Consider the following 27,306-nt stretch of genomic DNA (forward strand, 5'->3'; position numbering starts at 1 on the left):
TGTGCACCCACATGGGTATTCATAAGTCTGGGTCTGCCTTCCACAACAGATTAAGGATCTCAATCCTGGCTCCATGCTGTGATGTTATAGTGAATCCTGACTGGGTTACTGGACTTTCCCGTTTCCCTTTGGAGGACTTTACCGTGAAAATCTTCTGCTGTGTGACCTTGGACAGGCGTCTCGGCCTCTCTGTTCCTCTTTATTCAAAATTGAGGCTAAAGTGACACCTTTACCATCTCTGCCACAGGATACCGTGGGCATCTGTGTAGTTGTGAGAGTGAAAGTTACTAAGACTTGCGGAGGAAATCAGTGTTGGGAACCCACCACCCCACTCCCACCCCTCCTTTTTGTAGCTCTGCTGTAACTCTCAGCAAGGAAGATGAGTTTGGGCTTTGAGCAGACACCAGGCCTCCGCTAGGGGGAGTTTTGCAGCCTCATGCTGAGCTGATTAGGGGCCCCACATCATGTCCAAAATGAATGTAATCAATGAACAGTGATGGTGCCAGGCCCAGTTGTAGGTACTGAGGACTCAGCAGTCAATGAGACAGACCCTGGCTGTCAGGATGACAGACCATTTGAAAGGGACAGCTGTCCCACGCTGGCTTGTCCTTTGCCCCCCGGCACTTTGTGAGGAGTGTCGGCCAGTTCCCACGTAGACCAGCCCTCACTTTACATCCGTCTGACGTTTCCAAACGATTTATGCATCCTTGGCAGGAACCCAGGAGAAGATGCTGTGTTCTTCTCAGGCATTGTTTCAGGGAGGTGATGGTAGCGATCTGTCCCATTCCTGTTGGTTAGTTAGATCACTTGGTTAAGGTGGCGACCGCCAGGTTTCTGTATTTGTGATGTTCATTGATGCGTATTCGCACTCATAAGTTAAGATACAAGTTTTGCAGGGAGTTACTTTGAGGCTGTTTTTAGAGCTTTCTTTTCTTCCCTATTTATTTATTTATTAGAGATGAAGTCTGGCTCTGTTGCCCAGGCTGGAGTGTGGTGGTGCAATCAGAGCTCACTGCAGCCTCCAACTCCGGGGCTCAAGCCATCCTCCTGCCTCAGCCTCCCGAGGAGCTGGGATTACAGGCACATACCACTGTACCCCGCCTCCCCCACTTATTGATCTATGTCAATACAGACTCCTGGACTTTAACTCCAAGGGCTACAAGTGGGTACCATAATATTGACTTTGATGCTCAGACGGTGTCCATTTTGTGCAGGTCAGGCGAGCCACTGAGCACTTCCTCACTTGTCCTTCCCTGGTACTCTTCCTTCTCCCGGAACCAGCCATTTCTCTAAGGAGTTCTGGTTCCTTCAGTGCAGAATGGTATTTAGAAGCCAAGACCTGGTCACTAGGATGGCATGATAATCAAATGCGATGAATGATCTTGGATTGGGTTCTGGATGTATAAGGAGCATTACTGAAGCCATTGGCGAAACATAAATAGGGGCTGTGCATGAGAGAGTGGCGGTGCATCCATGTTGATTTCCTGATTTTGATGGTTGTATTGTGGTTATGCAGGGAATGTCCTTGTTTTTCTGGCATGCACACTGAAGCATCGGGGTACTTTATTCATTATGGAGATACACGAGTGTTTGTATGTGTCTCATACACAGGTGTTCATTAATGGTGAGGTTATGTCCCTATAAACTCATCTTAAGTTGAAAATATTATTAAGTCAAAAATGCCTTTCATTCTCCTAACCTACTGTGCATCATAGCTTAACCTAGCTTGGAACATTTACATTAGCCTACAGCATTTTGAGAAGCTGACAGGGGTAGATCACAAGGTCAGAAGTTCGAGACCAGCCTGGCTAACGTGATGAAACCCCATCTCTACTAAACATACAAAAATGAGCCAGGCCTGTAATCCCAGCTACTAGGGAGGCTGAGAGGCAGGAGAATTGTTTGAACCCAGGAAGTGGAGGTTGGAGTGAGCTGAGATCGCACCACTGCACTTCAGCCTAGGAAACAGAGCGAGACTCTGTCTTGGGGGAGGGAGGGTGGGAAGGACAGGGCAGGGGAGGGGGTGTGTGTTATGTAAGGTAAGCTCTGTTGGAAGCACAGGTTGGCACTAACCAGTTTGTTCTCTCTCTGCAGGTGCCTTGGCATCTCCCAATGGGGTGGCTTTGCTCTGGGCTCCTGTTCCCTGTGAGCTACCTGGTTCTGCTGCAGGTGGCAGGCTCTGGTAAGTCACCACCTCTCAACCATTCATTTGTTGGCTATTAATGGCATGCCAGGATCCTGCAGTACATCAACTGGTGTTATGGAGACTACACTGCAGTGGGAGGGGACAGCCAATGACAGGTGGCCCTGATTATCAGTAAATTCTAAAGCTTGTTAGAAAATGATGGGGACTGGGTGCAGTGGCTCACGCCTGCAATCCCAGCACTTTGGGAGGCCGAGGTGAGAGGATTGCTTGAGCCCAGGAGTTTGAGGTCAGCCTGGGCAACACAGGGAGACCTTGTCTCTACAAATAATAAAAAATATTAGCCAGCTGTGGAGGTGCATGCCTGTAGTCCCAGCGACTCAGGAGGCTGAGGTGAGAGGATTCCTTGAACTCTGGAAGTCAAGGCTGCAGTGAACCGTGATTATGCCACTGCACTCCAGCCTGGGTGAGAGAGTGAGACCCTATCTTAAAAAAAAAGAGAAGGTGATGTGGAAAGAACACAGAACAGCATAATGGGGTGTTGGGAAGCTGGGTGGAGTGGGAACATTGCAGTTTAAAGTAGGGCAGCAAGGAAGGCCTCACTGAGCTGACTTGGAGGAAGCAGGAACCGTGTGCATATCTGGGGAAGGCTTATTTTTAGCACGGGCCATGCACTGAGCCTGGCTGGAGGGTTGGGCGCAGGAGGGGACATGGTGGAGGAGAGTGAACAGGAGGGGGCAGGGAAGGTCAGCGAAATGACAGGGTGGCAGGTTCAAAAAGGACCTTGCAATATTTGAGCAGAGGAGTCACAGAATCCATTGTGTTCAAAAGGACCCCTCAGGCTGCCGCGTGGAGAAGGGACAAGGGTGGACACCAGGAGGTCTGGAGGGAGGTCTGGAGTGGAGGAGGTGAGAGGCTCTGGATCCCTCTGGAAGGCAGATTCGAGGACAGATTGGAATTGGGGTGAGAGAAAGAGAAGTGGCCAGGATGACGCCAAGATTTCTGACCCAAGCTATTGGGAAGGACACGCTGTCATTTCTGAAGTGCAGAAGGATACCAGAAGAGAAGGCATTTTGGGGAGGGGCAGGAATCAGGAGTTATTCCGGACATGAGGTAAGCTTGGGATATTTATTTGCGATCTTAGACAGCTCCTGCACACAGCTTACGCCAGTGGATGTTGGCTGAGATGGGCCTGGCACTGCCCACGCACGGGAGCATGGAGGCTCCTGGGGGTGGGGGTCTGGGTGGTCTCACACTCAGATGATTTAGCAAAGCCGGTGTACATCCTGCCGATTCCAGCCCCACCATGGCCACTGGCAAGCTAGGAGGGTGCTGAAAGAAGGACCCCGGTGTTTCCCCCAACCCATGCATCTCTTCTCTCCCATTGGCCAAACCCAACTGGAAACCAAGGGCCAAGGGTACCCAGATGATGAAGACTGTGGGTGTCAGCCTCCTACGCACAGAGAGGGCAGAGAGGGGTGGGCACTACGCAAGGCGCAGGTAGTGGGCCAATGGGGAAGTGGCATTTCCCCCAGCTCGAGGGCAGAGGCTTGGTATGATGGAATGGCACTCCTCAGACTGCTACAGATTTTCCCTTTAATTTGGCCAAGGGCAGGTGGTCAAGTTTGTGTAAGATAACAGTGCACGGGTTCATTCTTCTCTAATGGCCCCTGCCCCCATGGGTATTTCTTCTGCTTCCACAGTCATCCTGACACTAGCTGGGCAGTACCAGCAACCCTGGTCCCGGCCCCAGCTCTGTGGGCGCTGGCCTCAACTGTGCCTGCATTGTGGTTTTGTGCCTGTCCTGTTGGTCCTGTTTGGGTGCAAGTCCCCCTCATGCATTGGGTTCCTGGGCACTCAGGGTGCACCTGTGTCTCCCCAGGGAGCATGAAAGTCCTGCAGGAGCCCACCTGCGTCTCCGACTACATCAGCCTCTCTACCTGCGAGTGGAAGATGGGTGGTCCCACCAATTGCAGCGCAGAGCTCCGCCTGGTCTACCAGCTGGTTTTTCTGATTTCCGAGTAAGCCTGCACTGGAGCTGGAGGTTTGGGGAGGCTTTGCCCAAAGTGTTCACCCCAAGAATGAGCCGTGTCCAGGCGGTGTGGTGGAGGGCAGCGAGCAGAGTATGGTTTGCTGCCTTGTTTTGAGTTTGGTGTTGGCAGGGGGGTCCATCTCCGGGGACATGTGTAAATACAGGGAGCACGTGACGGGAGCATTGATCCATGTGGCACATGGATATGGCTCGAATATTGGACTAGACCAGCAGTTCTCACACTTTGTGGACCCAGGACCCTGTTTCACACTTAAAAACAACTGAAGACCCAAAGGGCTTTGGTCTATGTAACGTATTGTTCTGTATTTACCTAATTAGAACTTAAAATGGAGAAATTTTGTACATTTTTTTTTTTTTTTTTTTTTTGAGATGGAGTCCTGCTCTGTCGCCCAGGCTGGAGTGCAGTGGCACAATCTCGGCTCACTACAATCTCTGACTCCCGAGTTTAAGCAATTTTCTAGCCTCAGTCACGAGTAGCTAGAATTATAGGTGACCACCATAACGCCTGGCTTATTTTTTTGTATTTTTTTTTGCTTAGTAGAGACAGGGTTTCTCCATGTTGGCCAGGCTGGTCTCAAATTCCTGACCTCAGGTGATCTGCCCGCCTCGGCCTCCCAAAGTGCCGGGATTATAGGCGTGAGCCACTGAGTCCAGCCGAAATTTTATAATTTTTAAAAAGTTAAAACCATTTAAATTTTGTAATATAGAGAGATGGGGGTCTCGCTGTGTGGCCCAGGCTGGTCTCAAACTCCTGGGTTCAAGTGATCTTCCTGCCTCAGCCTCTCAAAGTGCTGGGATTACAGGCATGAGCCACTGCGCCTGACTATTATTATTATTTTGAGACAGAGTTTCACTCCTCTTGCCCAGGGTGGAGTGCAATGGCACAATCTTGGCTCACTGCAACCTCCACCTCCCGGGTTCAAGTGATTCTCCTGTCTCAGACTCCCTAGTAGCTGGGATTACTGGTGCCTGCCACCATGCCCAGCTGATTTTTTTGTATTTTTAGTAGAGACCAGTTTTCACCATGTTGGTTAATCTGGTCTCGAACTCTTGACCTCAGGTGATCTGCCTGCCTTGGCCTCGCAAATCCCAAAGTGCTGGGATTACAGGTGTGAGCCACGGCACACACCGGCCTTCTCCTTTATATTAATTGAAATAATTCAGAAATGGAAAGTCAAATACTGCATGTTCTCATTTACAAGTAAGAGTTAAATGATGTGGACACATGACATCATTCCATATCCGATGGAATAGTAGACATTGGAGACTGGGAGGGTGGGAGCGGGTGAGGGAGAGAAATGACTTCATGGGTGCAGTGTACACCATTCGGGCGATGGACCCACTAAAACCCCGGACTTCACTGCTGTGCAGCACATCCATTGAGAACAGATCTGGGGGTTGCCATCAAAATCACACTTGCAAGACCAGGCGCTGAGGTGGCTCAAGCCTGTAATCCCAGCATTTTGGGAGGCCGAGGTGGGCAGATCACCTGAGGTCAGGGGTTCGAGACCAGCCTGGCCAACATGGTGAAACCCTGTCTCTACTAAAAATATAAAAATTAATTTGGGTGTGGTGGCAGGCGGCTGTAATCGCAGCTGTTAGGGAGGCTGAGGCAGGAGAATAGCTTGAGCCTGGGAAGCGGAGGTTGCAGTGAGCTGAGATCGTGCCACTGCACTCCAGCCTGGGTGACAGAGCAAGACTCCGTCTCATTTAAAAAAAAATGCGCTTGTACCCCCTAAATTTATGCAAATAACCAAATAAATAAATAAATAAATAAATCGTATGGCCGTTGAAGTCCAAAATATTGACTGTCTGGCCTGTTAGAGAAAAAGTTTGGAGATCTGTGGCTGTTAAGGTGGAACACTGGAATTATCCTACGGTGGCCATGGCACACTGCCGTCTACTGTACACTGGTGTCAACTGTGCGATGCAGAGTTTATGTTGTTCTAAATTAATTAGTGCCGCCCATTCTTCCCTTTCATGGGCTTTCAAGGACAAGCTAAGTCCCAGGACCAAGGCCAGCAGCTAAGGGGGCTGGCGTGAGGGGCATCCATGGTGTATGTTGTAGGAAACTGAGGCCAGCAAGAGAGGCAAACCTGGTCGGTGTCCCCAGCACACGCTGACTGCTCCCAAGCCCCCAGATCTGTCATCACATCAGTAATCGGGAAGCGGGTAGAGTATGATGCGGTTCCTTGAGGCACATCCGGGGCACAGCCAGCCTACAGGTGACCAGCCTAACCTGGCCTCTGTGTCTGCAGAACCAACATGTGTGTCCCTGAGAACAACGGAGCTGCGGGGTGCGTGTGCCACCTGTTCATGGAGGACATGGTCGGAGCAGACAACTACACGCTGGACCTGTGGGCTGGGCAGCAGCTGCTGTGGAAAGGCTCCTTCAAGCCCAGCGAGCACGGTGAGGGGGCGGAGTGCAGCCGGGGTGGGTGGGAGGGTTCCCACAGCAGGCTGGGCTGGGGGTGGGGCAGGCAGGGGGAGGTGGGGTCAAAACAGCAGCCAGAGGAAGCCGCCTGTATTTTCCCAAATCTGATGGGATTCTTGCCCCTGCCTGGGCCTCAGTCCTCCCATCTTTGAAATGGAGATGGACACAGTAGACCACCAATCCCCCTCAGCTCAGCTGTTTCCACCTCTGAACTTACGTGCCCAGGAAGGCGTATTGAGATGAGGCGTGCTTGCTGAAAGGCATGCCTGCTGCAGATTGAAAAATAAACCAGGTAGCCGGGCGCAGTGGCTCACGCCTGTAATACCAGCACTTTGGGAGGCCGAGACAGGCAGATCCCCTGAGGTCAGGAGTTTGAGACCAGCCTGGCCAACAGGGCAAAACCCCATGTCTACTAAAAATACAAAAAAATTAGCCGGGTGTGGTGGTACATGCCTATAATTCCAGCTACTCGGGAGGCTGAGGCAGGAGAATCGCTTGAACCCAGGCCAGGTGGCGGAGGTTGCAGTGAGCTAAGATCGCGCCATTGCTCTCCAGAATGGGCAACAAAGTGAGACTCCCTCTCAAAAAGAGAGAGAGAGAGAGAGAAAGACAGAGAGAGAGAGAGAGATAGAGAGAAAGACGGAAAAAGGAAGGAAGGAAGGAAGGGAGGCAGGCGGGAGAAAGAAGGAAAGAAAAAGAAAGAGAGAAAGAAAGAAAAGGAAGGAAGAAAGAAATGGGAACGGTCCTTACATTCTGTGTCCACTGGTCAGCGGCTGCTGCGTCAGACGGTCTTGACCATGGAAGGCTGACCTTGTCCTGGTACCTGGAGTCCCTGCAGGAATTCCCCTGAGAGCTTGCTGGGGTTTGGAGACAGGCGTTTAAAGCATCGCTCATTGCTGTATGACCTCGGGCAAGCCATGTTTCCTCTCTGGGCCCATTTCCAGAGAGTTATTATCCCCATTTTGCAGTTGAATGAACTGTAGTTCTGAGAAGGCAAGTAACCTGCCTCAGGTCACACAGCTCCTCAGCCGCAGAGGCAGTGCTCAAGGCCAGGGCCCTGCAGGGCTCAGGTTCACCGCTCCATCTGCTGTTCCTAAAGGTCCGCTTAGGGCTGGTGGCTGGGAGCTTGTTTAAACTGACCCATGAATGAACTTTAAGATAATTTTTACATTTTAATATTATTTTTATTTTTATGTGGTGTTTTTTTTTTTTTTTTTTTTTTGAGACTGTCTTGCACTGTCACCCAGGCTGGAGTGCAGTGGCGCGATCTCAGCTCACTGCAACCTCTGCCTCCTGGGTTCAAGCCACTCTCCTGCCTCAACCTCCTGAGTAGCTGGGATTACAGGTGCCCACCACCACACCAGCTAATTTTGTGATGGGGTTTCACCATGTTGACCTGGCTGGTCTCGAACTCCTCACTTCGTGATTCACCCACCTTGGCCTCCCAAAGTGCTGGATTATAGGCGTGGAGCCACCGTGCCCAGCCTGTGTTTATTATTTTTTGAGAAACAGGGTCTCTGTTGTCCAGGCTGGAGTGCAGTGATGCGATCAGAGCTCACTGCAGCTTCTAATTCCTGGCCTCAAGTGATCCTCCCACCTCAGCCTCCCGAGTACCTAGAACTAAAGGTATGTATCACCGTACCTGGCCAACTTAAACAAAATTGTTTTATGTGGAGGTGAGAGTCACACTCTGTTGCTCAGGCTGGTCACAAACTCCTGGTCTCAAGTGATCCTCCTGCCTTGGCCTCCTAAAGTGCTGGGGTTATAGAAATGAGTCTACATGGCCAGCCTACATTTGGGTTTTAATATAAATGAAATATATTTTAGTAGATTGATTTTAATGCATAGTATAACATGCATCACAGGAATAGAAACCTGAGGTCTCATGGATATAATTGCCTCGGAGGAGACCAAGTTTTAAAACAGATGAATCAATATAAAGACAAATATTCTTTATTTTTCTGTAAATAATCTTACAGTACAGAGATATGTTCAAAGGCGTGAAGGATGCAACCATAGAAGCTGAAGTTTGAGGCCGGGCGCGGTGGCTCATGCCTGTAATCCCAACACTTTGGGAGCCCGAGGTGGGAGGATCACCTGAGGTCAGGAGTTCGAGACCAGCCTGACCAACCTAGTGAAACCCCATCTCTACTCAAAATACAAAAAATTAGTCTGGCCTGGTGGCGGGTGCCTGTAATCCCAGCTACTTGGGAAGCTGAGACAGGAGAATCGTTTGAACCTAGGAGGCAGAGATTACAGTGAGCCGAGATCATGCCACTGTACTCCAGCCTCGGCAACAGAAAAAAAAAAAAAAAAAGCTGCAGTTTAGGTTACTTTGGCTCATACATTTTGCCTTCCCTGTAGAAAGGTGGTTAATAAAGACCAGGCGTGGTGGCTCATGCCTGAAATCCCAGCACTTTGGGAGCCCGAGGCGGGTGGATCACTTGAGCCTTGGGAGGCTGAGGCTGCAGTGAGCTGTGATCGCGCCACTGCACCCCAGCCTGGGCAACAGAGTGGGAACTTGTCTTAAAAACACTAAGACATAAGAAATAAAGGGTAATTAATAAACTCAAGTGCTTAGTAGAATTTTAGCAACGTTATCGTCTTGTGTTGTGGCTCTGTTGTGTGGTGCTCAGCAGTGTGCTACAGAGGTGTTGTCAACCAAAAGTCGGGGTGGTGGCTGTGGTTTGCGGGCTGGGGCTGGGCCGGCTGACGGGGAGGTCACTGCACAGATCCTCAGATAGATGGTGCTTCTCTCGCAGTGAAACCCAAGGCTCCAGAAAACCTCACGGTTTACACCAATGTCTCCGAGACTCTGCTGCTGACTTGGAGTAACCCGTATCCCCCTGATAATTACCTGTATGAGAAGCTCACCTATGCAGTCAACATTTGGAATGAAAACGACCCGACAGATGTGAGTGGGCACACTTTGCCATTTCTCTGTGACCTCTGGGGAATGGGGTGGGTGACCGACAGAGACCCAGTCTCTGGCCCTAGGGGCTGGTAGCAAATCCCAGGAGCTAGAGACCTGGCTTCTTCCCCAGCTCTGCCCAAGGCAAGTCTCATCACTTCCCGGTCCCCCCACCCACAGCGTGCAGAGAAGGCGCGTGATTTCTGCATGCTGCTGCTCATCTGTAAAGTTAGGGCTGTGGGCCACGTCTGTTTCCCAGTTTGGGGGACGCAAGCGATCATAGGTGGCACATTGACAGCTGACTTGAATAACTCTGGTCCCAAAGTGAGAGAGTGACCCATGTCAGTTCCCTTTTGAGATCAGCCCATTAAGGAGGAAGTCTCCATGGAGCTGTATCACGGTCAAGTTCTAATTCTTCTTAATGAAGAGAGCGGAGGCCACACCACAGGCTTAGAACTTGCCCGAGAAAGCAAGGTCATTGTGTTGCTTGGTCCCCATGGCAGTCAGGCCTGACATTCCCTTCACAGTAGTGTAGTTTCTGGTGGTGGTGTTTGTTTTGAGACGGAGTCTCACTCTGTCACCCCGCTGGAACACAGTGGCATGACCTCAGCCCACTGTAACCTCTGCCTCCTAGGTTCAAGCGATTCTCCTGCCTCAGCCTCCTGAGTAGCCAGGACTACAGGCACCAGCCATCATGCCTGGATAATTTTTCTATTTTTAGCAGAGACGGGGTTTCACTGTGTTGGGCAGGCTGATCTGAAACTCCTGACCTCAGGTGATCCACTTGCCTCGGCCTCCCAAAGTGCTGGGATCACAGGCATGAGCCATTGCGCCCGGCCAATGGAGTTCCTTCTTAAATACATGTGTTGACGTCTTTAAAAAGGAAGAAAGGATTTACAGGAAACTATCAGTTCAGGAATAGCAGGGGCCATACGCAGTGGGTGGCTGAGCCCCCCTATTTTTGCTGCTGGTGTGCGGGGAGGTCATTTCCTGCCACCCATGATTCCCCACTGAATCCACCTTCCTCATGTTCCCATTGGAGGGACAGTCTCTGGACACATGGGACTTGGGGTCCCACAGGGCTGCATCCCAATACCTGCTCTCCTATTCGCCAGCTGTGTGATTTAGGGTGTGTCCCTCTGTTCCTCAGTTTCCCCCATCTGTAACAGGGATGACAAGAGCATTCGCCCACAGGGCAGTGAGAGTACAAGGTGTGTGATACAGATGAGCTCCCGTTTGGCACACATGTGTCCTAAATGCGATGTACCATTTCTCCTGAGTGCCCCAGGCCACAGAGTTCCCCATCTGCCTGCTGTTCCACACATGGGTCTATCATTTGCTCCTTGAGGTTTGTGAGAGCCTGCTCTGTGCATCCCAGAGGCCCAGGCTGGTCCTGTCTGGCCATCAGGGAACAGGCACCCGCCACTGTGAGCTCCCACACTGGCATCTGTCGCTGCTTCCTCTCATTCTGACCAAGCCAGGGGTGGGTGTTGATTTGCATCTCTCAGGTCTGGTTTCCCCTTTGGCACTGGGCCAGGTGTGGGGAAGGAGCAGGAATGGGGCAGTTGGCTCACAGAGGCTCAGAAAGCCGGGGGGATGAAGGAGAGGTGTGCACAGGTGGTAGAGAATGGGGAAAGTTTTGTTTGGTCATGAAATCTCTTCCCCATGCCCCAGGCCTGTGCAAGACCTACTGAGAGTCCCAGGGATGAGCTGGAGGGAGGAGAAGGTACCACCTATAGAGTCCAAAGAAATGTTATTTAATATTTGCAGATGTCCAGATCTGCCTTCAGGCATGGCTGGATCCAGCTTCTAGGAACCTGTCCAGCTCTGGGCCCTGCTTTATTCTGTACTGGCTCTAGGAAGGCTCTTCTGTGGTGTTGTGGCAAATATGCCCACTAGTTGTTCCAGGCCTATATCCCAAAGCCATCGTGGAAAAAGGGTTTTTTCTTGATGGTTCTAGTAGGAGTAGTGGGCTGCTGCTCAGTGGCCTGGCTTGGATCCCATGCCAGCCTCTGAACCAATCACTGATGGTGGGTGCAGTGGAGGGCCCTGATTGTCTAGGGATTAGTCACATACCTGCCACTAGGGCAGCAGGTGGGCTCAGCGCCACCCACACCAGATGAACTGAAAATAAGGTAGGAGTGGCTTCCCTGGCAGAAACTGGGCAAAAGGAAGCAGGACTGCAGTGGCTGAAATGCCAGCCGGGTTTAAGACCTGGCACCCGATGCCAGTCACGGTATTGGATTGGTCAGCGTGCCTGGGTTATGACTTACGGGTATGTTTAGGGATGCCTCTGGATCGCAGGTCTGAGGCAGAAGGATGAAGTCCAGCTTCTCTTGTGTGTGGGACAGTGGCTACTGAGATGCCCCATCTCTCCCTTCCTAAGGACAGAGCTGAACATAAAGAATTTAGTCATTGGCCAGAGCTGGCCACATGCTCCCCTGTGATCCCTGACAGGCCAGGTGATGGGACTGGCACAATTGGCTTAGACCAAGGAGGGTTAGCACTGGAGTTGCAGGCAGTGGAGTTCCGTCCGAATCAGGGGACACCTAGACCTGACGGCATAGAAGCCGGGGATGGGGGGGTGTTCACCTGTGTCTGCCATAGCACTGCAGATACCAGCTGTGGCTCAGACTGAGTGGGATAAATTCCAGAAAGACACATTAGGAACTTACTACAGAATTGTTGGGGCCAGAGCTGCTCATTCATTTCTAGGCAAGGTTCCATAGTGGAGGTGGAGTTTTGGCTTGGGCATTGAAGGATGCGTAGTTTTCTAGATAGGAAAAGGAGGGAAGGGTAGACCAAGCAAAGGGAACTGTATGAGGAATGGTTTATAGGTCTGAAAATTCATGGGATTTTTGGGGACCAGAGGGACGTGGATGTGGGAATGTGTGCAGTGAAAAAGCACAAAAGTTCAGTTAGAGCCCCGAATGCCTTCCTCATAATAATGGTTTCCATATTTTATATGCCTGCTATGTGCCAGGCACATTGCCCAGGGTCACACAGCTGGAAATGGCAGGGCTGAGGTTTGTTTTGTTTTGTTTTGAGACAGAGTCTCACTCTGTCACTCAGGCTGGAGTGCAGCGGTGTGATCATGGCTCACCACATCCTCGACTTCCCGGGCTGAGGTGATTCTCCCACTTCTGCCTCCCAGATAGCTGAGACTACAGGCACAGGCCACCATGCCAGGCTAATTTTTTTTTGTATTTTTAGTAGTGACGGTCTCGCCATGTTGTCCAGGCTGGTCTGGATCTCCTGGCTTCAAATGATCCTCCTGCCTCAGCCTCCCAAGGTACTAGGATTACAGACATGACCCACTGCGTCTGGCCCAGATCTGAGATTTGCACCCAGGATTTGAACTCCCAAGCCTGTGCTCTTTTTCTTCCCATGGACGTTTCTTTCAGAGATGGTCTCCCGAACACCTGGCCTTCTTGTTAAAAAAAAACAAAACAAAACAGAAAAACCACAAGTAGTTCCTTGGAAGCTCAGATTTCTGTTTTGTGTCTTAGTAAAACATTTCCCAGTTCCCAGCTCTCTTCGGGGGTATAAGATTTCTTCGGTACCTTACATCTAGCTGTTGCTTCTTATTTACCCATGTTTAGAAAGAAAGATGAAAGGGAGTAAAACCGTTCTCTCCCTTCCCCAATCTCCCCCCAGCTCACACCCTCCCTCAGCTCCTCTGTAACAGGAAAATCTGTGAACTCTCTGTGGTTGCTCTAACAATCTGTTGGGACTTTGCTTATTTCTTGTGAAAAACCTCCCCTTGACTCACTTTGTATCAGATTTCCCCAAATGTGGTTCCAACCACAAGTAGAAATGGAGCTGCCAGGAACTGGGAAGACACAGGAGGAGGAGGAGGAGGAGGAAGAGGAGGAGGGGGAGGGGGAAGTGCACAGCACTGGATCTCGCAGGGAGAGAAGTGACAGGATGAAGACTCGGGTCACTTACTTGCCATTACAGTCGATCATGAATACAGCTTTCATTTCATTTATCACATTTTAAAGCTTTTTTTGGAGGGTAAAATTAATAGTTACACAAAGTAAAAATACAAATGGTACAAAAGGACTTAGAACTGAAATATGCTTATCTCCTGACTCCAGCCTCCTGTTTTTCTTCCCAGAGACTGACCACTGCTACCTGTCTCTTGCCAGGAGGGAAAGGGAGGCAAGAGGGCATGTGCTTCCTCTAGAGAGCTAATGTCTATACAAGCAAATGCGTGTGTTCATTCTTTGCTGTCTTAGTTTTCTATTGCTGTGTAATAATGGTAGCACCAACTTCATAGCTTTGAACAACACCCATTTATTATCTGGAAGTTTCTGTGGGTTGGGAGTCTGGGCATAGCTTAGCCAGGTTCTCTGCTTTAGGGTCTTAAGAGGCTATAATCAAGGTGTGGGCTGGGGCTGCAGTTTCATCTGAATCTGAGGCTCAACTGGGGAAGGGTCACTTCCAAGCTCATATGATATAGGTGGCCTTCAGTGCCTGGCAGGCTGTTGAACTGAGAGCCTCAGTTTCATGCTGGCTGTTGATTGTAGTTAACCCTGAATTCCTTCCTGTGTGCCCTTTGCAAAGCCATCAAGGCAGAGAGACTTGCCTAGCAAGTAGAATATTACAGTCTTCTGTAATACAATCATATGCATGAAATCCCATATATATGCCATCACCTTTGCCGTATTCTACTGGTTAGAAACAAGCAACAGGTCCTGCCCACACTCAAGAAGACCAGATGACACAAAGACGTGATTCAAAGTGGGGAATTATGGGGCCATCTTAGGTTTGTCTGCAGTGATCACTGAGCCATCTCATTTTTTTTTTTTTTTTTGAGACAAAGGGTCACTCTGTTACCCAGGCTGGAGCACAGTGGTGTGATCTTGGGTCACTGCAATCTCTGCCTCCTGGTTTCAAGCGATTCTTGTGCCTCAGCCTCCCAAGTAGCTGGAATTACAGGTGCTCAGCACCATGTCTGGCTAATTTTTATATTGTTTGTAGAGACAGGTTCTCACCATGTTGGCCAGGCTGGTCTCAAATGCCTCACCTCAAGTGATCCACCTACCTTGGCCTCCCAGAGTGCTGGGATTACAGGCATGAGCCACCATACCCGCCCCCATCTCTCTTTAAATAAATAAATAAATAGAAACAGAGAACAAATACTCATCTGCATCTTACCTTGTTTATTTAACAATAGATCTTGGAGGTCACTTCTCAGTGAAGGTTAGATTGGGCTGAGCATTAGATTCTAGACCAAGGAGTTTGGACTTGATCATGGAGACACTAGGGAGCCCAAGAAGGATAGAGAGAGATGCCTTCACCCTGCCAGTGCTTCGGAAAGATCACCCTGAGCTTTTTGTATATTAAACCCTATTCAAAATACTTACCTATATCAACCCACGTCCTTATCACTGCAACCGTGGGGGGAGGAAAGTAGGCACTTTTATTACCCTCATTTTGCAGATGAGGACATTGAGGTCCAGAGAGGTTATGTCAGTTACTTAGGGTCACATAGCCAGGAAGTGGTGGTAGGGACTCTTACACTTGTTTTACAGATGAGATTGAATTATCTCACAAAAACTCAGAAAGGTTGTTAAACAGCTTGTATAAGTAACATAACATGGTGAACTAGTCCGGGAGCCTGACCCATGTTGCTTGAGCCTGGTCACAGTTACGGAGGTGGCAAGCAATGGCCTAAACAGGAAGAACAGCCAAATACCCTGGCTGGTGGCTCTTAACATGGCTGGTGGGGTCAGCTAAGGACAGCAACCAGGGTGGGAACTGGTCCCCCTCGCCCCCAGCTAGGACACTAATGTCTCTCTTTTCTCTATCAGTCCAGAATCTATGACGTGACCTACCAAGAACCCACCCTCCGCATTGCAGCCAGCACCCTGAAATCTGGAGTTTCCTACAGGGCACGGGTGAGGGCCTGGGCTCAGAGCTATAACAGCACCTGGAGTGAGTGGAGCCCCAGCACCAAGTGGTATAATGGTGAGTATCAAGAGGCCTAAGCAATGCTAATCTCCATTCTCCATTCTTTCCCTGTGGCCAGACACTTCCTCTGGCTGAATCTCTGGGTTTTCATATCATAGGATGCCTCCACTGGCAAATAATGGAATTACCACCTGCCATGGTGTATCAGTCAGCTAGGCTGCAGTAACAGACAAGCCCATGATTTCCATGGCTTAACACTATAGGAATATATTTCTTGCTCTTGTAACAAGCTAATGTGAATATTGCCGGTTTGTGGGTGGTTTTCTTCCCTGTAGAAATTTGGGGAGTGAGGTTCTGTCCATCTTCTCGTGCCATCATTCTCCAGGACAAAGATTCTTAACTGTTTTTGTGTCCTGGTTCCCTTTGGCAGCCCGGTGAAGCCTAGGGACCCCATCTCAGAATATTTTTAAATACATAAAATCCCAGCCTGGGCAACACAATGAGACCCCTCTCTGTACAAAAAATTAGCCAGGCATGGTGGCATGCACCTGTGGTCCCAGGTACTTGGAAGGCTGAGGTGGGAGGATTGCTTGAGCCCAGGAGTTTGAGGCTGCAGTGACCCTTGATTGTACCACTGCACTCCCACCTGGGTGACAGAGCAAGAGCCTGTCTCTAAAAATAAATAAATGCAATGAAATAAAATAAATTACAGAGGAAACGAATTGTATTGAAATGCATTTATAAAATATTTTAAACACATTTTTAATCTCAGGATATATGTGCTTCCTTATTAAGATATATAAAAAGTTCTAGATCTCGTAAATACTATAATTTCAAAGTAGATAACCATAAATAATTCTTTACGATACTGAAACTGTGATGTGATATGAGAATAGCTGCGAGTTTTGCTGGGAACAGGATCACTGGCACTGTCATTACTGGGCTCTCCTCCCTCCATTCTTTTTTAAAATTTTTATTTTTAAAATGTTAAAATAAATAGACAGGGTCTCACTATGTTGCCCAGGCTGTTCTTGAACTCCTGGGCTCCAGTGATCTTCCCACCTTGGCCTCCCAAAGTGCTGGGATTACAGGTGGGAGCCAGAGTTCCCGGCCCCTCTCCATTCTTAATGGAAGGAGATGCTGAGTGTCAGAGGTTAGCGAAAATAAAGATGTAATTTCCAAGGAAAAAAAAAATGGTAAACATAAATGAAAAAAATAGAATAAGTGACGAAAAAACTAAGCCAAAAGATGAGTAATCCAGTAATAGAAAACATAAAAGAATTAAGAAAAAAAGGGGGCTAAAAAAAAAGATGTAATTTCCCTTCCAAGTTCTCAGACCCCTGAATTCTATCTGCAGCCATGTTGGTCTATAGATCCCAAGGGGACAATCCCTGTTATGGCCCCCTCATTGCCCGCGTCCAGCCAGTAGAAGGGGTGTGATGGTGTGGAGACCACACCTGCTTCTTGAAAGCAGGAAGCCCGGAAGTGGCCCGCATCACTTCCTCTCAAATTCTATTGGTGAAAATAGTCACATGACTACACATAGCTGCGAAGAAGCCTGGGAATTTTCTCACTTGTAACCTACATTCCAGAAACAACCCTTTTCAGTGCTGTATCCCACAGGTCTTTTGCAGTAGAAATATTGATTATCTCATGTAAAATGAAGTCTTACAAATGGACCTACTGGGGTTTGTACAGCAGCCAAGTGATATCTCTCCCCTGTCTTCCCTTCTGCCATCCTTCACACGGTTTCATTTTATCCTTAGACTTGCCACCCATGGCCTCAGGTTGGCTGTTGCCCACTGCCTCATAAAGCAGGAAGGAAGCAAAAGGCTGCCACCAAAGAATGTACCTTGTGCATGTCTCCTTTTTATCAGGAAGCAAACATCTTTCTAGAACTCCCTAGCAAAATTCTCCTTACTTCTCATTGGCCAGTATCGTTACATGGTCTCTTCTCATTGCAAGGGAGAGTGGGAGCTCAAATGCCTGGAAAGGGGAATAGGATAATTGTGATTGGCCCAAGCCTCAGGGTGGGCGTGGCCCCCTGGCAAGGGAGAGAGGAAAAAGATGTGGAGTAAAGAAGAGTGCTTCAATTTCCCCAGCTGTTTAATGGGAGGAGTAAGGGCAGTTGTGAAAACTCAATGAAAGAAGATTCTTCAACATGGTGGGCATGGTGGCGGCTGGCAGTACCCAGACCCAGCCACCACACAGCCCTCTCAGCATTGCTCATCCTGCACTGTGGATATCAGTGGAGTGACATGTCTCCAGCCCTGGACTGTGAGCTCCGTAGGCAGCATCTACTCCATGCCTGTATCTCCAGGGCCTATCCCTGGGATAATTTTGTTGAATTGATTCTCATCTGCCATTGAACTGGGGAAGGGAAATAGCTTGTATAGAACAGATAACAATGTTTGGGACCCTCATTAATTATTTCAGCAATAGTTACTGAGTTCCTCCTGCATGGCTAGCCCTGTACTAGACACTGGGGAATCAGCGATAAACAAAACGGATATTAATCCCCACTCTTGTGGAGCTGTCATTCTGAAGGGGAGAAGCAAAAGCAAAAGAGATCACACATATCCGGATGACAGTGAGAGCTGGGAAGAAAATAAAAGCAGAGGAAAGGAATGGAGCGATGGGAGGGGCAGTGGTAGGGAGGGTGTCCGGGAAAACTTTTTGGAGAACGTGACAATGAAAGTGAACAAGGAGGAAGAGTCGACCATGTTGAGATGATGGCAGCAAACGGTATGGACAGACCGCTCTGTTCTGAGTGCATTATCTATTGATTAGATCATGTAATCCTTGCAACAGGCCTGCAAGATAAGCTCTGTCATTAACCCCATTGTACAGATGAGTAGGCTAAGGCACAGAGAAGGTAAGGGACTTGTCCTGCGTCACACAGCAAGGACAGAGTCAGGCTTCGAGTCCAGGGCGACCAGCTCCTAAGTTAGTACGTTTGACTTCTGTGCTTCCGGAAAGAAAGAGCAGCAAGTTCAAGATCTGGAGGTGGCACTGAGCTTTGGAGGCAGAGGACAACAAGGCTGCTGGTGTGACAGGGACCCAGTGTGCAAGAGGGAGAGTGGGAGGAGATGGGGTGGAGGGGTGGTCGGCAGCCAGATGGTGAAGGGTCTCGGAGGAGGGTCCTGACCCTGTGTCTCCAGTCCTGGGAAGTAGAGCCCAAGCTGTACCATGACAGACCCCAGCTTATGGCTTCCCCTCCCACTTCCAGCCTACAAGGAGCCCTTCGAGAAGCACCTCCTGCTGGGCGTCAGTGTCTCCTGCGTTGTCATCCTGGCCATCTGCATGTTGTGCTATGTCAGCATCATCAAGTGAGTCCTGGGTTCAGTGCCACCGAGCAGTCCCTTTGGAGTGCAGGGTGGCAGGGACCTGCCCCTCTGCAGTCCTCTCATTCAATAATACATATTTATTGAGCAGCTACTATGCACCTTGAGAGTAAAGCTGAGACCAGCATTTACAATGACCCCACATTTCTAAAACTGGCATCCTAGTGGGGAGACAGAAAATACATATTAACCACCAACAGATGGTTTTCCATAGTGACCCATGCTCTGAATGCACTAGACCAGGGTGGAGGCCAGAGATCTTCTGGGGTGCTCTTTGCGGAGGGGGCCAGTTTAAGACTCTCCAAGGAGGGAAAATCTGAGGGGGACCCTGACTGGGGAGAATGAACTGGCCAGGGACAAGCAAGATGGAGTCATCCCATGCCCTCTAGACCCTGGGTGCGTGGGCTCTAGACCAGGCAATTGGGGACATGTGGTAGGAGCCAGAGGAATTTGTGACAATTGTCCTGATAGAGTCAGGATACCTGGGTTTGAATCCTGGCCTTGGAGCTTGGTAGCTGGTGGCTGACCAGCTGCTGAAACCCCTGAGCCCAGGGTTCCTGATTTGCAGATGGAGAGTGATGGTGAGAACATATTTCATCAGCCAGAAGAGGCTGAATCACAGTCAAGGCTGAGGAAGGAGACAAGTGGCAAGTGTCTGGGAGATGGTAGAAGGAGCCTTGTTTCCAGAGAGCTCTTGCCAGCCCTTGGAATCATGGTGTCTCAGAGCCTCAGTTCTTCCATCTCTGAAATGGGACTAGCAAGCTTGACCTCGCCAAGTCAGGATTAGAGGTGACTGGGGATTATTAACATGACTGATGACAGTGCCCGCTCTTGGCCTGGCACACACGAGGTAGGCAGGGAATGCAAGTTCCCCCTCCATATTTTGTCACTGATGCCTCCAAGTAACCCTAGGCTCATCTCCTTGCTCTGAGCCTCAGTTTCCCCATTACCTATACCTCTTCCCACTCCCCATCACCATGTCGCAGCATGTGATCCTCTTTGCTATTCTCTGTCTTTGGTTTCTTGTTTTGTTCTGTTGGTTTTTTTAGACAGGGTTACCCAGGCTGGAGTGCAGTGGCGTGGTTACAGCTCACTCAGCCTCCAATTCCTGGGATCAAGTGATCCTCCCGTTTCAACTTCCCAAGTACCTGGGACAGCAGGCACGTGCCACCACATCTGGCTAATTTTCTTACGTTTTATGTTTGTTTTTTTTTTTCGAGATGGAGTCTTGCTCTGTCACTCAGGCTGGAGTGCAGTGGAGTGATCTCGGCTCACTGCAACCTCTGACTCCCATGTTCAAGTGATTCTCCTGAGTAGCTGGGATTACAGGCGTTTGCCACCACACCCGGCTAATCTTTGTATTTTTAGTAGAGACGGGGTTTTACCATGTTGGTCAGGCTGGTATTAAACTCCTGACCTTAAGTGATCCACCCGCCTTGACCTCCTAAAGTGCTGGGATTACAGGCATGAGTCACTGCACCCGGCCAATTTTCTTATGTTTTGTAGAGACAGGCTGTCACTTATGTAGCCCAGGCTGATCTTGAACTTCTACCCCTTTGTCTTTATTATGGCACTTATTGCCATGAATGTATGATCATTGTCATATAAGCATTTGTTTTTTTTTTTTTTGAGATGGAGTCTCACTCTGTCACCAGTCTGGAGTGCAATGGCATAATCTCGGTTTACTATAATCTCTACGTCCTGGGTTCAAGTGATTCTCCTGCCTCAGCCTCCCAAGTAGCTGGGATTACAGGCACCCGCCACCACACCTGGCTAAGTTTTGTATTTTTAGTAGATACAGGGTTTCACCATGTTGGCCAGGCTGGTCTCGAACTTCTGACCTCAGGTGATCCTCCTGTCTCGACCTCACAAAGTGCTGGGGGTACAGGCAGAAGCCACCATGCTCAGCCTCATCTAAGCATTTCTGTCTCCATTTATCATCCATCTGCCCCTCTTGAAGGTCATTTTCACCAAGGCGGGCATCTTTGTCTTGACCATTGCAGCCTCAGGGCCTGGCACAGTGAGTCGAACATAGAAGGTGCTCACTAAATCCGTATTGACTGACAACGTGGGCAGAGGCTAATTCAGAAGCCATCTGAGGACCTTACCTCCCAGTGATGATGCACCATGGCCCCAGGCAGGTCAGGAAGATAGAAGGCGTGTGTTCTTAGGTCCCCCAGCTTCCCAGGCCATCCCAGGCCACTCCCTGGTCATTTGCCCTCAGCTCCTCTGGAAAAGGGATTCTTGAGGGGAACCTAGAATCTTCTCTGAAGTTTGAGTCGTTCCTTAATCCCCTGGGGTCTCATTCCCACTGAAGACACAGGTGGTCTCATCAGGATCCCTGCTCTGGGTAACAGAATGCGGATTGTGAACCTGGCTCTGTCACCTACCAGTTGTCACGCTGCCTCCTTGCGCCTCACTCTCCTCATCTGTAGAATAGGGTTAGCAATAGAATCCATGTCACCAGGTTAGTGAGGAGTCAGTGGTTTGACCTCCAGAAACTAACTAGCCTGGTCTCTGATGCTAAATAAGTATTGGTGACAATGACCATTTTTATGGGAGGAGTGTTCATCTGTCAGTAATTCAATGCCTTTTCCTTTTGTTTCTCAGGATTAAGAAAGAATGGTGGGACCAGATTCCCAACCCAGCTCGCAGCCCCCTCGTGGCCATAGTAATCCAGGATCCTCAGGTAGGAGAGGGCGTGGATGGGGATGTGTGGGACTGCGTGCATGAAGAAGTGTGGTTCCGAACACCTGGGCTGTTAAGGACATTCATTGACTTCTGGAATGGCTTCATTGGCTTCTGGAATGGCAAAAGGGCAGTCAGGAGGGTAGCAGGGGAGACTGAGGCAGCAGCTGAATAAGGTCATGAGGAGACCAGAGGCTTTCCCACCCCTTCCCTTGGCAAAGGGCTCTTCTGGGGTTGGTCTCCTGTTTCTTTCCCTCCTCTTGAGAGTGACCCTTAGGCCACCATCTCTGTGTCATTCCCTGTCTAGAGGCCAGAAGGAGAGGAAGGAGAGGGTGACAGGCTTTCTGTGTCTTCCTCTTAAGCATGGGAAACTGCCCCCAAAGCACCAGCAATCCCCCCTGGGTTCTCATTGGCCTGAAGTGCATCCCACCCCTGAGCCAGGGGCGGAGTCAGCTTCCCCAAAGCAGTAATCCTGTGGATGAGAGGGTGGGATTTACCTGAGCAGGATTAGGGTTCTCTAGGAAGGAGAAAGGTGGGGATAACAGGTACTGTCTGGAAGAGAAGGTCTGGAGGTCCTTGCTACTCCAGGGACTCCATAGCAGGCTGTAGAATCCAGTGGTGTTGGCTTTGAATCCTGACTCTGCCACTCACCTGCAGTGTGGACTTGAGCAAGTTGCTTAATTCTCCAAGCCTCAGTTTCCTCTTGTGGGTTATAACAGTGTTTACCTGGTAGGGCAGGTATTGGAATTTATGGAGACAATACCTATAAACTGTGTATTCTAGCCTCTTGCAAATACTAAGTGCCATTAGTGTATCAGTTAGTGTTTGCTGTGTAACAAATGACCCCAAAATGTAGAGGATTACAGTAACACCTTTAGCTCATGCTTCTGTAGGCTGACATTTGGTGCTGGGCTCAGCAGTGAGGGTGACAGGGGAGGCTCGGCTGGGCAGATCTGGACTGAGCTGACCTATCCCCGTGGACTTTATCTGCGTCTGACAGCTGGCTAACTTTTACCTGGGACAGTGTGGCTGCCTGAGTCATGTGCCTCCCACCCTCCAGCAGGTCGGCCCAGGCTTGCTCACAGAGTGGCTCAGTTTTCAAGGCCGGGAAATCCCAAGGCTTCTTGAGGTCTAGGCGCAGAACTGACACAGTGTCACTTCCATCACATTCTGTGGGCCCAAGCAAGCCCTAGAGGCAGGTTAGATTCAAGGGATGGGAGGAGATTTAGGGCACTCCTCTGTGGACACTTTTGCTATCGACCACAGTCCCTGTGAATAGTAGGACAGTGTCATTAATTCCCAGGAAACTGAGGCTCAAAAAGCATAAGTGACCTGTTGGACTTCTGACCTGTGTGATGTCCAGGCTTGAACCGCATTGCTGCACTCCAGGCCTGGCTGCACGGCCACTCCGCTGTTTCATTGGCTGCTTCTGTATTTTAGGTGTCACAGTGGGAGAAGCGCCCCCGAGGCCAGGAACCAGCCAAGTGCCCGTATGTATCTGAACTTAGGTGGCAGCCGGCATGCACTGGGAAGGTGGCAGAATTGGAGCAGCAAGCCCCTAGCTCCATGTCTGCCTTCTCCTCCCTGGTCATTGTCCCTATGACATTAGGCTTCATGCGACAGCAGGAGGAGGGGTGTTCTGGAAACCCGCACTGCTGGCCAAGCCACCTGAGTTTTACTGGCATGTCAGGTACATGGCGAAGCCCCTCGGGAGTGCTGTTACGGTTTACAACCAGGGCAGCCGTGCCAGTTGTTAAAACATTGACTTAATCGTATACTTGTTCGTAAAGAGCCACTATCCTGAGCACTACCGCTTTTTAAAAAAACATGCAGGATCTCACTCTGTTCCCGTGGTGTAATCATAGCTCACCACAGCTTCAGCCTCCTGGGCTCAAGTGATCCTCCCACCTTAGCCTCCTGAGTAGCTGATACTACAGACTTGCATTACCACGCCTGGCTATTTTAAAAGGTTTTTGCCTGTAGTCCTAGCTACTCAGGAGGCTGAGTCCTGAAAATCGCTTGAACCCAGGAGGCGGAGGTTGCAGTGAGCAGAGATCACGCCACTGCACTCCAGGCTGGGCGACAGAGTAAGACTCTGTTTCAAACAAATAGATAGATAAGTAAAATAAAATACGTTTTTGTAAAGACAGGCTCTCGCTGTGTGGCTCAGACTTAGCCTGATCCCTTCAGGGTGGCGCCGCTGCTGTGGCCGCCTTAGCTCCTTCCCTGGGGCCTGCAGCACCTCCCCACTCTCCAGAAACTAAAGACGGTCCAGGACCCCGCTTCAACCCTAGGACCTGCATCCTTGGACACAGGGTCTTGCTCTGTCCCGCAGGCTGGAGTGCAGTGGTTCACGGCAGCCTCAGACTCCTGGGCTCAAGTGATTCTCTGGCCTCAGCCTCCCGAGCAGCTGGAACTATAGTCATACACCAACATGCCCCACTCATTTTTAATTTTTTTAATTTTTGTAGAGATATTGAGACAGCCTGGGCTCTGTTACCCAGGCTGGTCTCGAACTCCTGAGCTTAGGTGATCCTCCAAAAGTGCTGGGATTACAGGTGTGAGCCACCTCACCCGGCTTCCATAGCCATCCTTCTTGGTCATGGCTTGGGATACGGTGTTGCTTTTAATTATCAACATCCATAAAGACTTCTTATTCAACAGATCTGAGCTTGTATTTGGTACCAGGCCATGTGCTAGGCTCCAGAAACCCTAAAGACACAGGCCTTACCACCAGGATTTCCCATTCTAGCAATATAAACTGATCAATCATTGATTATAAAGTTAGAAGGCATGTCTACAGTAGAGTGCCATCATGACATGGTGATTTCAGGCTGGGCTTTGAAGAATGAATAGGAGTTTTTCAAGTGTCAAAACTGAACCCTGACCAAACTTTGCCTTTGCAGACACTGGAAGACTTGTCTTACCAAGCTCTTGCCCTGTTTTCTGGAGCACAGCATGAAAAGGGATGAGGATCCCCTCAAGGCTGCCAAAGATAGGCCTTTCCAGGGCTCTGAAAAATCAGCATGGTGCCCTGTGGAGATCAGCAAGACAGTTCTCTGGCCAGAGAGCATCAGCGTGGTGCGGTGCGTGGAGTTGTTTGAGGCCCCAGTGGAGTGTGAGGAGGAGGAGGTAGAGGAAGATAAAGGGAGCTTCTGTGCATTGCCAGAGAGCAGCAGGGATGGCTTCCAGGAGGGCAGGGAGGCCATTGTGGCCCGGCTCACAGAGAGCCTGTTCCTGGACCTGCTTGGAGGTGAGAATGGGGACTTTTGCCAGCAGGACATGGGGGAGTCATGCCTCCTTCCACCTTCAGGAAGCACGAGTGCTCACATGCCCTGGGATGAGTTCCCAAGTGCAGGGCCCAAGGGGGTGCTTCCCCGGGGTGAGGAGCAGCCTCTGCACCTGGAGCGAAGTCCTCCAGGCAGCCCAACCCGGAGCCCAGACAACCCGACTTGCACGGAGACGCCCCTGGTCATCGCAGACAACCCTGCTTACCGCAGCTTCGACAACTCCCTGAGCCGGTGCCCATGTCCCGGAGAGCTGGGTCCAGACCCACTGCTGGCCAGACACCTGGAGGAAGTGGACCCTGAGATGCCTTGTGCCCTGCAGCCCTCTGAGCCAACCAATGTGTCCCCTCCTGAGCCAGAAACCTGGGAGCAGATCCTCCGCCGGAATGTCCTCCAGCATGGGGCGGCTGCAGCCCCTGCCTCGGCCCCCACCAGTGGCTATCGGGAGTTTGCACATGCGGTGGAGCAGGGTGGCATCCCGGCCGGTGCCATGGGGGGTTTGGGTCCCCCGGGAGAGCCTGCGTACAAGGCTTTCTCGAGCCTGCTTGCCAGCAATGCCGTGTCCCCAGGGACATATGGATTTGGGGCCAGCAGTGGGGAGGAGGGGTATAAGCCTTTCCAAGATCTCATTCCTGGCTGCCCTGAGGACCCTGCCCCAGTCCCTGTCCCCCTGTTTACCTTTGGACTGGACAGGGAGCCACCTCGCAGCCCACAGAGCTCACATCTCCCAAGCAGCTCCCCGGAGCAACTGGGTCTGGAGCCAGGGGTAAAAGGAGAGGACATGTGGAAGCCCCCACTCCTCCCAGAGCAGGCCATAGACCCCCTTGGGGACAGCCTGGGCAGTGGCATCGTCTACTCAGCCCTCACCTGCCACCTGTGTGGCCACCTGAAGCAGTGTCATGGCCAGGAAGATGGTGGCCAGGCCCCTGTCGTGGCCAGCCCCTGCTGTGGCTGCTGCTGTGGAGATAGGTCGTCACCCCCTACAACCCCCCTGAGAGCCCCAGACCCCTCTCCAGGTGAGGTTCCACTGGAGGCCAGCCTCCTTCCAGCCTCCCCGGCACCCTCGGGCAACTCAGAGAAGAGTAAATCCCCACTGTCCTTCCATCCTGCCCCTGGCAGTGCTCAGAGCTCAATCCAGGTCCCCAAAATCATGAACTTTGTCTCCGGGGAACCCACGTTTATGAGGGTCTCTTAGGTGTGTGTGGCCTCTTGTTGCTGAGGTCTGCAGATGAGGACTGGGGCTTATCCATGCCTGGGAAATGCCTCCTCCTGGAAGGCAGCCAGCCTGGCAGATTTCTAAAAGACTCGAAGAACCGTGGTATGAAGGTGTTAGTTCCCACTGACGTTGGCCTAACAGTGGGCTGCAGAGACTGGACCCCTCCCTGTGGCATTGGGCTGGGCTTGCCGCATCCCATGAGAGTAGAGGGCACTGGGGAAACTGAGGCCCTTGGGCACCTTGACTTGTGAACGAGTTGTTGGCCGTTCCATCCACAGCTTCTGCAGCAGAGTGTCCCGTTCCTGTTGTACCCACCCAAGGCAAGTTTTGTCCACCAAATCACCATGGCCCACGTCTCTCACCTGCCTCCATCTCACTGAACTAGAAGCTGAGCTTAGAAACTAACAAAGCCATCAAGGGAATGACTAGGGCAGCCTTGGGAAATCGAGGAGAAATTGAAGTTCAGGGAGGCGGTCATTGCCTAGAGGTGCTCATTCATTCAGCAGAGCTTCCTCGGGTTGATGCTGGAGGCAGAATCCTGGCTGTTAAGGGATTCTCCTTCAGTGAAGGAGAGCAACAGAGGACATGAAAAATAGCTGTGACTAGAGCAGGGACAGTCTGCTGCCAAACACCCACGCATAGTTGTATGGCTCCTCTTAATAATGGGACCCCCCAGAATAAGCACGCCCAGCTACCTTGTGGGCCAGACGCAAAGGACACGGTTGCTGGCAGCCACAGAGAAACCACGGACCCAGCCCAGGCAATCCAGACAGCAGACATCAGGCAGCGGCGACTCTGCACGTTGGCCCAGACGTCAGGTGCTGGGAAAGGCGGGGACCATGGGTTGAGTAATGCTTGTCTGTGTGTTTTGAAGATAGATAGTTTCATCACCTGTTATCTGTGTTTGCTGAGGAGAGTGGAACAGAAGGGGTGGAGTTTTGTATAAATAAAGTTTCTTTGTCTCTTTATTTTTTAATGTGTTGACCAAACATACTGCTAGGCACTGCTGTGAGTGCTATGTCTCTGTTAACTCCTGGAATTCACCCATCAAGAGGAACCAGAGCTCAAGAGGTTAAGGAACTTGCCATCAGTGTTTGGGTTCCGCAGACAAGAATTCAAATAGTTGATTGAGGAAGTGATCCCAGGAAACCCTGCTAAGGGAGTGGGAAAGTGAGGCAGGGAAAGGCACGAACCAACAAAGTATTACCCAAAAGGGATGTTGGTCCAGACCCCAAGAGAGTGTTCTTGGATCTCATGCAAGAAAGAATTCACTGCAAGTCCACAGAGCCAGTGAAAGCCAGTTCATTAGGA

General features: G+C 50.5%; 1 protein-coding gene across 6 annotated transcripts in view; it reads left to right on the forward strand.

Moving 5' to 3' along the window:
* The window catches only part of IL4R (interleukin 4 receptor), a 49,581-nt gene extending 22,618 nt beyond the window's left edge, over positions 1-26,963 (forward strand). For 4 of the 6 annotated variants that reach the window (XM_009009351.5, XM_054242210.2, XM_009009350.5 and 1 more), the window contains 9 exons: positions 2,095-2,182; positions 4,026-4,164; positions 6,455-6,606; positions 9,393-9,544; positions 15,361-15,517; positions 18,690-18,789; positions 21,415-21,493; positions 22,933-22,982; positions 24,399-26,963. In XM_009009351.5, coding sequence (XP_009007599.1) covers positions 2,113-2,182; positions 4,026-4,164; positions 6,455-6,606; positions 9,393-9,544; positions 15,361-15,517; positions 18,690-18,789; positions 21,415-21,493; positions 22,933-22,982; positions 24,399-25,974 — 2,475 coding nt within the window. In that variant the 5' untranslated portion in view covers positions 2,095-2,112 and the 3' untranslated portion in view covers positions 25,975-26,963. 6 annotated transcript variants of the gene reach the window in all.
* Positions 26,964-27,306: the final 343 nt, after the last annotated feature.

The sequence above is a fragment of the Callithrix jacchus genome, chromosome 12 (genome assembly GCF_049354715.1).
Source record: "Callithrix jacchus isolate 240 chromosome 12, calJac240_pri, whole genome shotgun sequence".
In the NCBI taxonomy this organism is placed as follows: domain Eukaryota; kingdom Metazoa; phylum Chordata; class Mammalia; order Primates; family Cebidae; genus Callithrix; species Callithrix jacchus.